This window comes from Sus scrofa, chromosome 14, assembly GCF_054392235.1.
Source record: "Sus scrofa isolate SSC_HxYL_T2T_F1_AM1 chromosome 14, Sscrofa_HxYL_maternal_Yorkshire_Landrace_v2.0, whole genome shotgun sequence".
NCBI classification, from domain to species: domain Eukaryota; kingdom Metazoa; phylum Chordata; class Mammalia; order Artiodactyla; family Suidae; genus Sus; species Sus scrofa.
The window spans coordinates 121956983-121972246 of NC_139396.1; the positions used below are offsets into that span (position 1 = coordinate 121956983).

At 42.3% G+C, this 15264-nt stretch overlaps 1 protein-coding gene across 2 annotated transcripts in view; it reads left to right on the plus strand.

Moving 5' to 3' along the window:
• The window catches only part of PAPSS2 (3'-phosphoadenosine 5'-phosphosulfate synthase 2), a 90192-nt gene that overhangs the window by 39121 nt on the left and 35807 nt on the right, over positions 1 to 15264 (plus strand). For both annotated transcript variants that reach the window (XM_021073104.2, XM_084996700.1), the window contains exon 2: positions 13959 to 14076. In XM_021073104.2, the coding sequence (XP_020928763.1) occupies positions 13959 to 14076 (118 nt within the window). The remainder of the gene's footprint in view (positions 1 to 13958; positions 14077 to 15264) is intronic.

The window sequence follows — 15264 nt, forward strand, 5'->3', positions numbered from 1 at the left end:
GAGGAAGTGAGAGAGCAAGAGATTAATAGAGGGTTCTGAGCCAAAGGATGGGTGTTATAGATGCTTTACTGCCTCCAGGAGACAAGAAAGAGCAAGGTTCATGGGGGACTGTGTCAAGGGATAAGGTCCAAAACGCCAGGCGAGGCACGGGGGATGTGTATTCACAGCAGCGTAGGGCAGTCCAGCCAGGAGGAGACTCCAAATCGTGATTAAGAAGACAAGCAAAGGTGAAGGCTGGAGAAGGAGTTCATAGTATCAGGTGGTCTGAGGAGTGAAATGTGATTATGTACTCGAACGAGCCAGGAGGTCCCAGCACAAGTTGTATTGGAGAGCATGACAGAGATGGGGCCACTGGTTCTGGACCAAGACTGAAGACCATCTGGAGGAGGCCTGCTTATCAGATAACGTGGAGAGAGAGTGGAAGTCATAAGAAGGCTCTAAGTCAGGGTATTCACAGCGGAAACTGGAAGAAAGATCCTTATATGAGTAAGACTGCGAAGAAAACCAGGACTTGTAGAGGAATGATACGTAATTACAAAGGAATGAGAGCAGTGGCTTCTATAAGCCTTCACAGTCACTTTAAGAGCAAGTCATGTTCCAAAGATTAACTTGGAAATAGTTATGTTGGCCTTGGGAGAGTTTCATCATTAAGAACCTTCTTCAATCCGGAAATGTGTTTTAAAAGTATCAGTCTGATGCACCAGGAATATTAGAATCTAAACTTCTCCCCATCCTTGCTCATCTTTCCACCTTCTTCTCAGTGCAGGTGTAAGCTGTCCCCGTCCACATCTCAGAAGGAGGCTTTTGGGTCCAGGTGTGAATATCTGTGAGCATCCGGGGTGTATAAACCCCTCTCCTGGGGACTCTGAGAAGGAACTTCATACACATTCACCCCCAACTTCCAGCCACATATTTCTCCATCCTGGGTCCACTCTAGGACAGTATGCAGTTTCTGGATGTTTTGATCCAAAACTATTAACTCTTTTATCCTGTAATAAACTTCATCTAATAGCTTCTTTCTACTTTCCTATTTCTGAGGCAAAAAACATAGCCATTTTGAAGGGTTCCCCCCCCTCTTCTCATTAGGAGGTTCAGATCTCCTTTTTCCCCCTCCTTTTCCTTTATTTACTCACATCCCCTTGTATGGAAGATGAAAGACTACGTGTGTCATAAAGCATGTTTGGGGACATAGAGAGGGCTTGAAAGAAAATTAGTTCACCTCCATTTTGAAGGGATAAAAGGGGCTCAGAAGAGGGCACTGCAAGGTTTCATCAGCTTCCTCTCAAGCTCAATCTGACTTGTAATATCTAAAAATGTCACCGTAAACGATGAGGATATGTCACAACTTATCTTTGTACTTAACTCTTATCAATGTCTTAGCCATTTTTTTCTCTGTCCTTCTTCTTTACTCCATGGTATGCTTATAAAAGGATTTCTCAAATAACTCCAAGTATTTTTAATCCTTAAATTAGAAGCAAAATAATAGGGAAGGTGATTTTAAGAAATACGATTAGGAAGGATAAAAGATTCAGCAGTGCAGAGGCTAAGGTGATTATGAAATGTTTAGGTTTTCATGAATTTGTTTATTGCTGAATCTTATTAAAAAGCACTCTTTTAAGAATAGACTTTAATTTTTAGAACAGTTTTTAGATTTGGGGAAAAATGGAGAAGACAGTACAGAGTTCACATATGCCCTGCACTTCAGTTGCCCTGCTGTTAACTTTTACCTTAGTGTGGTACATTGGCTACAACTATGGCACTAAAGATACATTATGATTAACTGAAGTCCATGCTTTTTTCAGATTTCCTTACTTTTTACCAAAAATCATTTTTTTCTGTTCCAGGATCCCATCTCACAATACATTTAGTTTTCATGCCTCCTTAAGCTCCTTTTTTTTTTTTTTTTTTTTTTTTTTTTTTAATGGCTGCACCCAGGAGACATATGGAAGTTCCCAGGCCAGGGATTGAATTCCAGCCAGAGGTGCCACTGCAGCTGTGGGAACCCCAGATCCTTAACCCCTTGCAACTATCAGGATTGAACTTCACCACCACCCCACCCCCACATCTGCACCTCCACCGCCACTCAAGCTGATGCAGCAGTGGGATTCCTAACCCACGGTGCCATAGCGGGAACTCCATCCTTAAGCTCCTCTTGACAGTGATAGCTTCTCAGATTGTCCTTGTTCTTGATGACCTGCACACATCGGAGGAGCACATCGGAGTATTTGGTAGAATATTCTTTTGGAGTCTTTTTGGAGTCTGCGTAGTGTTTTCCTCACGGTGCATGGAAAGTAACTCAAGTGGTTGTTATGTCAAATGTGAACGGCAGGCCAGAGCAGATATCTTGCTAGGTCCGCGACCCTCCTCGTGTACGCCCTGCCAGATTGGCGACTCCCAAAAATGGTACCCCAGTGGCACGGGCCTCACCCTGTCCCCTGCGGCGTCGAGGGGACGTCAAGAAGGAGACAAGGGGGCTGCACAGGTATCCGAGCACCTGGGTTCACCAGGTCCCACGTTGCACTGCGGCGGGCATGTGGCTAGCTCCCCAGGGGCCGCTTCCTGGGCTCCGGACCCCAGGACCGGGGCCCCTCTCCCACTCCTGGGCGATGAGTCTGACTCAGACCTCCGACCCAGAGGTCACCAGGAAAGGCGCGCGCGTGTGCTTCTCAAGTTTGGGGAGAGGCGGGGACTGGGTGTGACCCGGCGGGTCAGGGAGGAGACTGGAACCAGAGGACGAAACTGGAGCCAGAGTAAGAGCCTGACCGTGCTGCGAGTTCACCGAGAGCCCGCCTTCAAAGGAAAATCGGGCAGACTTAGGGGCATGTGAGCAGAGGCAAGACCGAAAGCACAGAACCGATTAGGTTCTTAGAGTCACCGATGTATTAGAAGAGTGGGAAGATTCTGTGAATAAATATGCAAAGGAAGAGAAAGTGGTTCAAAAAGTAGAAGATGCTGTCAAAGTTCTCCAGTGTCAGAGACCCGTGTCTGCAGAGTATTTGGAAAAGCCAGTTAGGTTGTTTCCCCAACCACTGGAAGCCTCAGAATCCCTTTTCTTCCTTCCCAATGACACCACGTTTTAAGTGGGTTGGGCTCCGGGTAGCCATCTATCTGTCTGTAAGCTGCGCCGAACCTAGAGGACTTCTAACACTGCGTACAATCCCATGAAGACAGGGGCCTCTTTATTTTCCTTGGCAAACATCTGAATGATGCTTACAGGTTATCTGATTTGCCATCCAGAGTTTTCCAGCAATTTGCATGTTTCTTAGATGCTTTGAAAAAATACTGGAAAATAATAAGCAAAACCATGTGGATATTTTTTTTAAGATGTCTTAACTGTACGCTCTCCTTACAATTTTTTGGTTGTCATTTTTCCCCATAGCATTCAGTTTCTCGACATTTGACATCAAACTGTGGTTTATTTCATAGAGGTGGCTTCTGAAAGTCAAATTAACTTCGTGGTGGATGGATTTTCTCCTAAAATTGTTTTCTCATTCACAGTATTAGCTTATTCAATAAATCCATCTATGGTAGGAATTGGTGAAAAATGGGGTCTTAAAGAAATTTTACCTAAGTCCTAAAACTTCTTCCATGGGATCACGGTTTTAATTTATAAAGTCCAGATTTGGACCATTTCTGTATTGCCCAGTGACTATTTTGACAGATGATTAATTTGCTCTTTTTAGGAATTTGTCAACTCATTTGTCACCATTTTCACAACTGGTATTTTGTCACCATCTACCTGATATGGTTATTTCCCTTATAAGTCAGGAGTACTTTAACATGAGGTATCACTCCAAAGTTAGTGATTTTTAGGGAGTTATTGTTAGCGGGATATGACATAAATACATCTTATTGCAAGAACTATTTATGTGGAATAGCATGCTCAGATGTCCAATCCACCTCTCTTTACACAGAATACTTTAGAACCATATTTTCCTCAATGTAAACTTTTAAAAATCTATTAGTAGAGCTCCTGCTGTGGCTCAGTGGGTTAAGAATCTGACTGCAGCAGCTTGGGTCACTGAGGAGGCTCAGATTAGATCCTCAACCCAGTGAGTTAAGGACCTACTGCTACTCAGGATTTCAGTTGCTGGCCATGGGTGCTGGGATGGGGGTGGGGGAGTCTATTACCAGTTTTGAGCTTAGTGGCACATTTCCAGTTAAAACTTCCTTATCTGCCAATAACCACAGGATTAGTTAAACCTTAAATGTCCAGTGGATAGTGATTGCATCACAGTTGAGTAAGATGGCCTTGCCATTCAGCTGTTTACAGATTTATACTAAGATTGTTGGGGCACTTTTCTCTGGGACTCCAGCAGACTCAGGCTCTGCCTTCTAAACAGAATGTATGGAAGAGTTGAACAGAGGTTTCCATTTGTGATATCAACTTCCTAAAGCCATAATATCTTCTCTGTGGGCATTTTTTTCTCTGCATGAAATAACTAAATGCCAAAACTGACAACTACTGCTGGTCAAGTGAAATGGACTGTACTTTAAGCATTGTCTGTTAGAGTGTACTGTACTTCATTGTGTAGTTTAGAGAGACTCGTCTCAAAGATTTAGTTTTCTAATTTATTGGATTTGTCTGGTTATTGTTTGTTATAACGTACCTTGCGACTAATTTATATACACACTTCTGTTACCCTTTGAGCACCAAAGCATTTGGCCTCACTATTTTCTGGTTGAGAAATTATTTATATTTAAAAATATATTTATTTCCAAGTTTAATACAGAAAAAAATCAGAATGTTGAGGCAAGAGGAAGAATAATTACTTAGAATTACTTGCCCCCCCATGGTGATTACTACTGGCATTTCCAGATTTTTTTCTTTGTAACCCTATACGTATAAATACATACATTTTTTAATGAAATTTGCTCTGTAATCTGTTTTCTTATTTGGGCATATGTGATGATACCATTTTAGATCAATAAATACAGATGTGCATATTCAGCATATGGATGTGTCATAATCTAGTCAATTGATGAAAATTTTGATTGTTTCTATTTTCTTTTCTTTTTTTTTTTTTTTGTCTTTTTAGGGCCGCACCCTCAGCATATGGAGGCTCCCAAGCTAGGAGTTGAATCAGAGCTGTAGCCTCTGGCCTACATCACAACTCGGGATCTGAGCCACGTCTTGAACCTACATCACAGCTCATAGCAATGCGGGATCGTTAACCCACTGAGCAAGGTCAGGAATGGAACCTGTGATTTCATGGCTACTAGTCAGATTTGTTTCCACTGAGCCACATAGGGAACTCCGAGATTGTTTCTGTTTTAAATAACATTACTATCAACATCCTTAGGTACTGATTTCTTTTTCTGTATTATGATGTTGAGGTTCTTTGAGAATTAGTGAGACTAGCAGGGGAAATCATAGTGAGGCATTGTGTGTTCTCAACAAGACTTGAATAATTTTATTTCCATGGAAAAATGAGTTTTAAAATAAAGTAAAAGTCTGAAGGAAAGAGCTTTTTAGCTTCAAAATTTTAAAACATATTGCAAAGCAACACATCTCAGTACCATAGGTATCCACATTAAAAGTAGAAAAATTCTGTAGAAATATGGAAGATACATTAATTTTTAATACATAGGAATTATAAATATATAAGAATTCCAGAAACAGATTCAAACTACTAAAATATTTTCAGAGTAATAGGAAAGTGAATTATACTATAACATTTTGAGATCACTGGATATAATGATGGAAAGGATATAAAACTGATCCAGGTAAGGATGTGACACATTATTAAAATGTTAGGTGTATCAGGAGTTCCCGTCGTGGCGCAGTGGTTAACGAATCCGGCTGGGAACCATGAGATTGCGGGTTCAGTCCCTGCCCTTGCTCAGTGGGTTAACGATCCGGCGTTGCCCTGAGCTGTGGTGTAGGTTGCAGACGCGGCTCGATCCCGCGTTGCTGTGGCTCTGGCGTAGGCCAGTGGCTGCAGCTCCGATTAGACCCCTAGCCTGGGAACCTCCACATGCTGCGGGAGTGGCCCAAGAAATAGCAAAAAGACAAAAAAAAAAAAAATGTTAGGTGTATCAAAAAACTACATCACATCATAAAAAGCAAAAAAAAAAAAAAAAAAAAGGAGTTCCCTTTTTGGCTCAGTGATAATGAACCCAACTAGTAAATGAGGATGTGGGTTCAATCCCTGGTCTAGTTCAGTGGGTTAATGATCCAGTGTTGCTGTGAGCTGTGGTGTAGACTGCAAATGCCAGCTTGGATCTGGCATTGCTGTGGCTGTGGCATAGACTGGTGGCTATGACTCCAATTCAACCCCTAGCCTTGGAACTTCCCTATGCTGCAGGTCTGGCCCTAAAAAGCAAAAATAAAGATAAAAAATAAAAATAAAAATAAATTGCATCACATCAAAATAGAAGTCTGAAGAGCATATTTGGCTCAGCTGTAATGAATGATCAAATGGAAGACATCAAAGACAAGAATATTTTTATGTATTCTTAAAATGTTATTTAATGTCATATATATAGAATATATTTTATGTGATATATTTAATGAAGTATGTATCAAAAGGAAAATAAGTAAACAAAAGTATGTATTATAATTAATAAAAATCTCACTATACTAAATACAGAAAAAATAACCAAAATGTATTTTTAAAAAGTGGATGAGTTCACTGCCCAGATTTAGTTAGTTAATATCAAAAGAGCCAAACACACAAATATCACGAGTAAGTTACAACATGGAAAAATACATACTCTTACTAGTAACTATGTAAGTACAAAATAATCTGGGGGGAAAACGGTAAAATTGCAAGTATAATGAATTAGTTGGGCTATTTAGAGCCAGGTATATTGCAGCAGGCAGCCTGGCAATTTGGCTTTGTCTTTCTGGAAAATGAACTGACAATACGTAGTAAGACTTATGAAATAGATCATAACTTTTCATATTCAAGCATTTCACCCCAAGGAAATATTCTGAAAGGAAAGAAATGTAAATAAATATTTGTAATTGTAAAACATTTGAAGCTACTCAGGTTAAGTAAGGAAAATGAAGTGAGAACAATTTTTTTTTTTCTTTTTTGTCTTCTAAGGCCGCACCTGCAGCATATGGAGATTCCCAGGCTAGTGATCTAATCAGAGCTGTAGCCGCTGGCCTATGCCACAGCCACAGCAACGTGAGATCTGAGCCACGTCTGCGACCTACACCACAGCTCAGGGCAATGTCAGATCCCTAACCCACTGAGCAAGGCCAGGGATCAAACCCACAATCTCATGGTTCCTAGTCGGATTCCTTAACCACTGAGCCACGACGTGAACTCCAGAGAACAATAATTTTTAATTGTTTACACTTTTATGTAGTATCAAAGCCATCATATACATGATCTCATATCATTCTCAATGAGGAAGTTGTGACACAGGTCACACAACTGGCCCTAGAAACTAGGAGTTCTGTCTGGGCAAGAGGAAGACCTGCACTTGGAGTCAGGCAGCCTGGTGGTATGCCCCCCATCTTCTAGGAGTGGGTCTTCAGGCAGTAGTTTTAGGCTCTGTAAATGGGTCCCAGTGCACAGCCTCCAGTGAGTGACATAACACATGTGCAAGTGGGCAGTATTTGAGGTTGCTCCTTTCTGCAAATCAATCCTTAAAAGAAACTTTAAACTGCACACTGAAAGTCTTTTAATCAGCAAGAGGGCCATGAAACCATAGCCCAACAGCGGTGAGGGCTAAGTTCAAAGGCGACAGTGGAGTTGTAATTAAAGAAGTAAAGTGGATCTGTGTGTGCTGTGTGGGAGGCAAGGGAGTGTAGACAGAATTCAAATTCACTTACTTTGTTTATTGAAGACGTCACACGCACGTCAGAAAATCTTTTTGGATTGAGAAACTCACAGCTTGGCTGTGGTTTCCAGCTTCCTCATTCCTCCAGCGCCCTCTCTTTCATAATACTATTCACTGTGTCACAGGCCTGGATTTGGCTCGGGGAGGCCCCACCCCGCCATGAAATTCTCTGAAGTCCTTTTCGCTTGTGGCTTCTTTTCTTCTAGGCACGCAAAACCCAGGCTGATGTGGTCTGCCATGACCTAGCCTATCCCACCTGAGTTCCAGATGCTCCTTCATACTCCCCTTTCTGCATCACCAATGGGAGTGAGGGGTGGACCCAGCAGAGACACACACTGCAACCCTGGGCCATGTGATAATGTCCCGATCTCACAGCTCATGAGGCTGACCGGGCAAAGGTTTTCCTCGTGCAGGTGTTCATGACTGAGACAGACAGCAGGAGAGCAGCTAAGTTTGGGGTGGAGCAAGGATGTTTTGAACTGGTGGACCTGAGTGGCACGTTACTGGTTGGGCTTTGGGTCAAAGAAAATGATCATTGGAATAACAACCTGCTCTTGGGGGTGTGTGTGATGCTTCACCCTGCCAAGTGCCCTTCTATCCATTGTCTGACTTGTTCACAAGCCCCGCCTCCCCCCAACATGCCCTAGAGTTGACCTAATCCTTAAAACACTTCTAAATCTGGGTGGCTTAGACTTCAAACTACCATGATGTCTCCAGAGTAGAGTCATGTCACGTGGGTCTTATCAGATTCAATATCTTACCCTGTGTCCTGTATTTTCGTGGATACTACATGTAGAACATTTAATCCTTTCAGCAATCCTGTGAGGAGACTACTCTTAGCCCTATTTTACAGGAGCAGGAATGGAGATTCAATGATGTTAATCACTTGCCCAGGGTCCAAAAGCAAGCAGGTGGCAAAGAGGGTTTCAAACTCTCATTTGCTTGGCTCCAAAACCCATAGGCATGCAACTCCTGTGCATGCTGGAGGGAGTTTCTTTGGGCAAGTGAAAAACTGAACCAGGAGTTCCCATTGTGGCACAGGGGAAATGAATCCGACTAGTAACCGTGAGGTTGCAGGTTTGATCCCTGGACTCTCTCAGTGGGTCGGGGATCCAGTGTTGCCATGAGCTGTGGTGTAGGTGGCAGACATGGCTCAGATCCCGAGCTGCTGTGGTGCCTGTGGCCAGCAGCTGTAGCTCCGATTAGACCCCTAGCCTGGGAACCTCCATTTGTTGCAGGTGGAGCCCTAAAAAGAAAAAAGATAAAAGAAAAAAAGCAAATATCCCTACCTTCTTCCAGTGTCAGGTTTTTTTGTTTTGTTTTGTTTTGTTTTAGCTTTTTAAGGCCACATCTGTGGCACATGGAGGTTTCCAGGCTGGGGGTCCAATCGGAGTTACAGCTGCTGGCCTATGCCACGGCAACATCAGATCTGAGCCAAGTCTGCGACCCACACCACAGATCACGGCAACGCTGGATACTTAATCTACTGAGTGAGGCCAGGAATCGAACCCGCAACCTCATGGTTCCTAGTTGGATTCATTTCTGCTGCGCCATGCAGGAACTCCAGTAGAGATATCTACAATTTTTTTTTTCCTTAGGAACCCAGAATAGAAGTGTGCCACCAACTTTGTGGTCACTGGACCACTTCCTGCTAAGGGACAGTATTAGACAAGGTGCCCAGGATGTCAGTGTGCTCTGCTTCTATACACAGGGAGACAAGCATTTTTTTCTTTAACATGTGTTTTATTTTTCATAGAGAGAATCTTTTTTTTCTGACAGCCACTTTCTTTCCAAAGCTTAGAACACCATATGCTCTTAAAAAGGGAGTAAATTTTTCAGCAAGGAAAAGAAAAATTTCAGCTGCCCTGCCCCTTTGCAGTTCAAATATCCTTCAAAACATCTGCTTCTATTTTATTTGTTTGCCTTTTGGAGAAAATCAAGGGCAAATTTGAAATAAATAAGAAGCAAAATATCTTCCTGAAATGCCCCAGTACCTGACTATCTGAAAAGATTTTGTTTGTTTAAAACATTGTTGGGGTGATTGATAGAAAATCTGGACAAACACCCATGATTAAGATGCAGTTAATACAAACCAAAAGTTCAGAGATTAACTACTATGTATACTGTATTAGAGCAGTTCCTTCCGGTGGATTCTGATGTGTTTGAAAATCAAGCACTTGTTAGGGAGGCAATTAACAAGATCATAACAAAGTTTCCACAGAAGATTAACAAAGCCTGGAGTTTATTCTGGATCTCAGCCTGTAGGGAGAAGGAACAGGCAAAAGAGAGGAAAAAACCATCACTGTGGACAAATTAAACTCAGGTGGGCGTTCGTGTGTACAGGTGGGCAGCAGCCCCTTAGGTTAAACATGCTGTGATGGGATCAGAGCCCTTTCTCAGGAATGCTGCAGCATTGAGCAATATCATCCCACCATCTGAATCTTACAAAGTATTTTCTTATTTGCTTACTTTGTTTTAAAATGGCTCTCTCTTTGTGTGTGGTAAAATTTACATATAAGTGAAACACCAGTCTTCAGTGTTCCGTGAGTTCCACCAAATGCAAACACCTCTGTACCTCAAAACCTTATTAAGGGGAAACATTGCCATCACCCAGAGGCAACTACTGTTCTGACCTGGCAAAGCAGTTTTCTCTCTTTAGGGACTTCCTCTGAATGGAGTCCTATGTAGTTTTTGTGTGTGTGTGTAAGACTTTGACTCAGAAAAAATGTTTTCCTTTATTATCATCCCCCTATCAGTGGTTCATTCCTCTTTATTGCTTTATTCCATTAGAAAAGTAGTCTACCATTTGGGGGGTTTGTTCTCATTTTTTTGTTTGTTTTTGTTATCTATTTTCCTCTTGATGGACACATGGTTATTTCCAGTTTTTGCCCCAAAAAGTTGCTAATAATATGAGTGTTCAAGTCTTTTTTGTGGGTATAAGTTTTTATTTCTCTTGCGTTAAGGTCTCTGAAGGCAATTGCTGAGTCATAGGGAAGTAAATATTCAGTTTTAGGAAAAACTGCCAGGTGTGTTTCTGAGATGGTTGGACCACTTTACACCTCCACTATCAACATATGAGAGCACATCCTTCCTGATATTAGATATTATCAGTAGCATCTCATTTAATTTGCATTTCTCCCATGACTAGTAACAATGAGGCTTTTTCATGTGCGTAGGAGCTATTTGTGTATCTTCCTTTGTGAAGTGCTGTTCAAATCCTTTGCCCATTTTAAAAAATTAGGTTGTCTTTGTATTATTGTGTTGCAGGTGTTCTTTGTTTATCTTCATGTTAGAGAACAGAGGGCATGCAAATGGCCCACTGAACTGAGAAGGCATCTCCAGACCCAAAAAACAAGGCAGGCAGCTCCATATAATCAATGGCTTAGTTTATTATAGGGTACCTTCCTCACAGGGTGGGATCAGGATTGGATCGACAACAATCCAGAGGCATTCACAGCTGTGCTCTGTGCCACGGAGGGGCTACCAGGACAATTTTATAGCTAACCTAGAGTATGGGGGTAGGTTCTTGGAAACGGGACGTGTATCTCTATGTCAAGATTTATGAATGTGTAACCACTTCTGTGGGCATCAGGAATACGTCAGTGAAGGTTTGGGGACTCACAGGGTGTAGAGGCCACCTGGTTCTAATGTTTATTGAACAATATCTGTGAAGTACAAAGCCCTTGATGACACAGAATGATTCACTTTATAGTATAGTCCTGGGTAAAGTCAGCATAAGAGCAGGGAAGACTATAAGGATCCAGAATGGCTTCAGTGATGCTCACTAACAGCCATACACTTCATACAGTAGGATCCATGTCTGAAACCCTCCTTCTCCTCCGAGGGGCACAGTTACTTGATCTTTTTGTCTGTATTTCCCCCTAAAATCATGCCAGGAATGCTACTTTGTTTAGTACTATACGCCCAGTGCCTAGGATGGCTCCTGGGACTTCGTAGGAGCTCATTCACATAAACATTTTCTGAAAGATTCAATGAATGAACAGAGAGACTTGACTTTGGGGCCTGACAGCCAGACACAATATTCTAGAATGTGATGGCTGTGATTAACCAGGAAATGGAGAGAAAGAAAATCTGAATGTTAACCTTGAGCTATAAAGTGTACTTGGCACAAAAGACTCAGGATACCCTCAGGGAATTTGTTCGCCCAGGGGAAATACGGCCAGATTCTCTCATGGACCAGCCTCATCTGTCCATGATTATGAATCCTGTCGTGCAGGCACCTGCCCCCCCCCCGCCCCCGGCTGTCTCATGTGTTGTGTTCTGCAACTATGTTCATCACTTAGGTTCTGACCAGGTTTGTCTGGTGGATGATGAGAGCATCTAGCCGTGGAGAGTTTTAGGTAACTTAACCCAGGCGATCCCAGCTTTTAACCCCTTCCTCTTGGCTCCTGCTCCCATTGATAAGGCCGTTCCCTGCCAAGTGGCGCCTTTGCTGGGCTCTGTGCCTCCCTAGCAGGTTCACCCTTGAGAGTGTGCGCTGCCTTTCCCAGCCCCCAGGGGCCAGCAGGGGGCTCCTTCCTCCTTGGTCCTGAAGCTGTTTTCCTGGTCCTAATCCATCTGGCTCCAGCCCCTGGATTATTATCCACTGCATAATTGTATATCCACATTTGCAGGGAACTTGGCCATTTACAGAGCAGGTTCTCATCCATTATCCCATATAAGCCTCCAAACAGTCCTATTTGTATATCCCCTGATTTTTTTTCCACAAAGGGAAGGCTTCAAGAGGTGATTTAATTTGCTCCAGGATATAAGTTACCATGTGATGCAGAGTTTTCTAAGACTCTTTGGGTCTCATTCAAAGAACACTAATGTTTTCTTGGCTCTAGTGGGTGTATATGTACAGAGTTTAAAAGGCTTCCTAGATTTTTACGGTTTGACAACTTGGATTACATCTGTCATTAGAAATTTAATTACCACACCCAAGATACATATGGATCGTTTTCAACCTTTTAATTTTTATTTAACAACCGTTATAGTTTTCCCTGCCCCTACACCCCACCCCACCCCACCTTGGATCACATATTCACATATTATATTTTAAAATGTCTACCACAAACTGTATTTATTGACTCATTTTACCTTTTTTATTCATCAGGCATGCACCTTCAGTCAAGGTTTAGGATCAGGATCTGTTCACCTGTGCCCTCGCAGGGCTGATACTATTACAGCTAAAATAAAGACATTCAAGATTTAAATTAGCCTCCAAGACTAATACTTGGTACATTTCCATTTCTGCAGGGCTTTTTGAAAGAGTAGCAAGTTGACCCTTTGGAAAACTGAAGCAGAGTTTAGTGGTTGTGAAAAAGGAGCCCAATGCACCATGCCTCCATCCAAGGATAAACTCTCAAGTCCCTGATGGCTGACATCTGGGTGGGAGCAGAAGGGGTATAACTGCCTTTAACCCTTTACTCCATGATCAGGGCCTCTCTCTGACTTTCTAGAGAGTGAGGCTCACACAGCCTCACCCTAGTATTTCCTCAGCAGCTGGAGTATTTGGCTGTTTTCAGTTCATGCCTATAGGACTTGGGAAGAACATGCATTTGTAGAAAGAAAGACATGCCCCTATAGCCATTACCTAAAGGTATACATTTGAAAATGTTATGGAACTAGAACTTTCATATAGTATCAAGAATTGTCTCATTCAGGAGTTCCCATCATGGCGCAGTGGTTAACGAATCCGACTAGGAACCATGAGGTTGCGGGTTCGGTCCCTGCCCTTGCTCAGCGGGTTGATGATCCGGCGTTGCTGTGAGCTGTGGTGTAGGTTGCAGACGCGGCTTGGATCCCACGTTGCTGTGGCTCTGGTGTAGGCTGGTGGCTACAGCTCCGATTTGACCCCTAGCTTGGGAACCTCCATATGCCGTGGGGGCAGCCCAAGAAATAGCAAAAGAGACAAAAAAAAAAAAAAAAAAAAAAAAAAGAATTGTCTCATTCAAATCATACTTTGAAAGGGTCGTGATGGGTATTCTAAAGGCACTGTCTGTTTTTAAATTAGTAATTAATTACTCTGTATGCAGGTTATAAAAGAGGTGTTTCTGTTAGGGAAAACTATCATCTGCTATTTTATTATTTTCTTATATTTACACAGGAGATTTTTATTATTTTATTAATCAAATATTCTTCTTGCTCTTGTTTTCTAGGAGAACCAGCAGAAATCCACCAATGTTGTCTATCAGGCACATCATGTGAGCAGGAATAAGAGAGGGCAGGTGGTTGGAACAAGGGGCGGATTCCGAGGCTGTACTGTGTGGCTGACAGGTAGGCCATGTTGAAATAGATATATATTTTTTTAATTAAAAATTGATGGTGACACACAACTTTAAGGAAAATTGCATAATGTGGTATAATATTGTATGTGTATTTTAACATTAGAAGGAGGCTGAGAGCTGTAGTAGTAAACTTGGGTGTTAGTCCTAACTCTACCCATCAGTGAAAAGAGAAATAGGACTTTCATCAAGTCAGGGAATGTCCCTAGTTCTCCATTTTTCACCTTTTTGGCAGGAAAGGATGAGTCAAGTTGATTATGACATTCTCTTTCAGGTCTAGGGTATTCTGTAATTTTTTTTTTTTTTTTTTTTTTTTTTTTTTGCCTTTTGTCTTTTTAGGGCCACACCTGCAGCATATGGCAGTCCCCAGGCTAGGGGTTGAATCAGAGCTGCAGCTGCTGCTGGTCTACACCACAGTCGTAGCAACATGGGATCCGAGCTGTGTCTGCAACCCATACCACAGCTCACGGCAATGCAAGATCCTTAACCCACTGAGCAGGACCAGGGGTCGAACCTGCGTCCTCATGGTTACTAGCTGGATTCACTAACCACTGAGCCACGACGGGAACTCCAGAATTCTGTAATTCTCAATTTCATGCCTAAACACACTTACTGGCAGTTATGAAAGGGGCTCTCCTAATTTGATATCGGGCTTTTGACTGCCCATTAGAGAGATTCGCTCTTGTTTTCTGATGTTTTAATATTCTAGGGGGTATTTCACTTATTTAAAAAAAAAAATTAAAGGGCTTCCCATTGTGGTTCAATGGGTTAAGGACTCTACTTTGTGAGGATGTGGGTTCTTTCCCTGGCCTCACTCAGTGCGTTAGGAATCTGCAGTGTGGGTGGCAGATGTAGTGGGGATCAGATTTCTCTGTGCTGTAGTGTAGGCCTACAGCTGCAGCTCTGATTTGACCCCTGGCCTTGGAACTTTTATATGCTGCAGATGCGGTTGTAGAAAGAAAAAAGATTAAAATCTGTGCAAGAAGAAAAACTACTTTTTTCTATGAAGCTGAGGATTGTCCCTCATATATAAAAATAACCCACTCCCACTGAGGTACCAAATGAATTCCCTTTTCTTGTGTTCTTCTAGCCCCAGAATGTCAAAGCTAAGGGTTAGTGACAGAACCAGGGTTAATCCTGGGCTGTCACTTTCTATTCTGAGTACAAGGTAGAAGAAGTT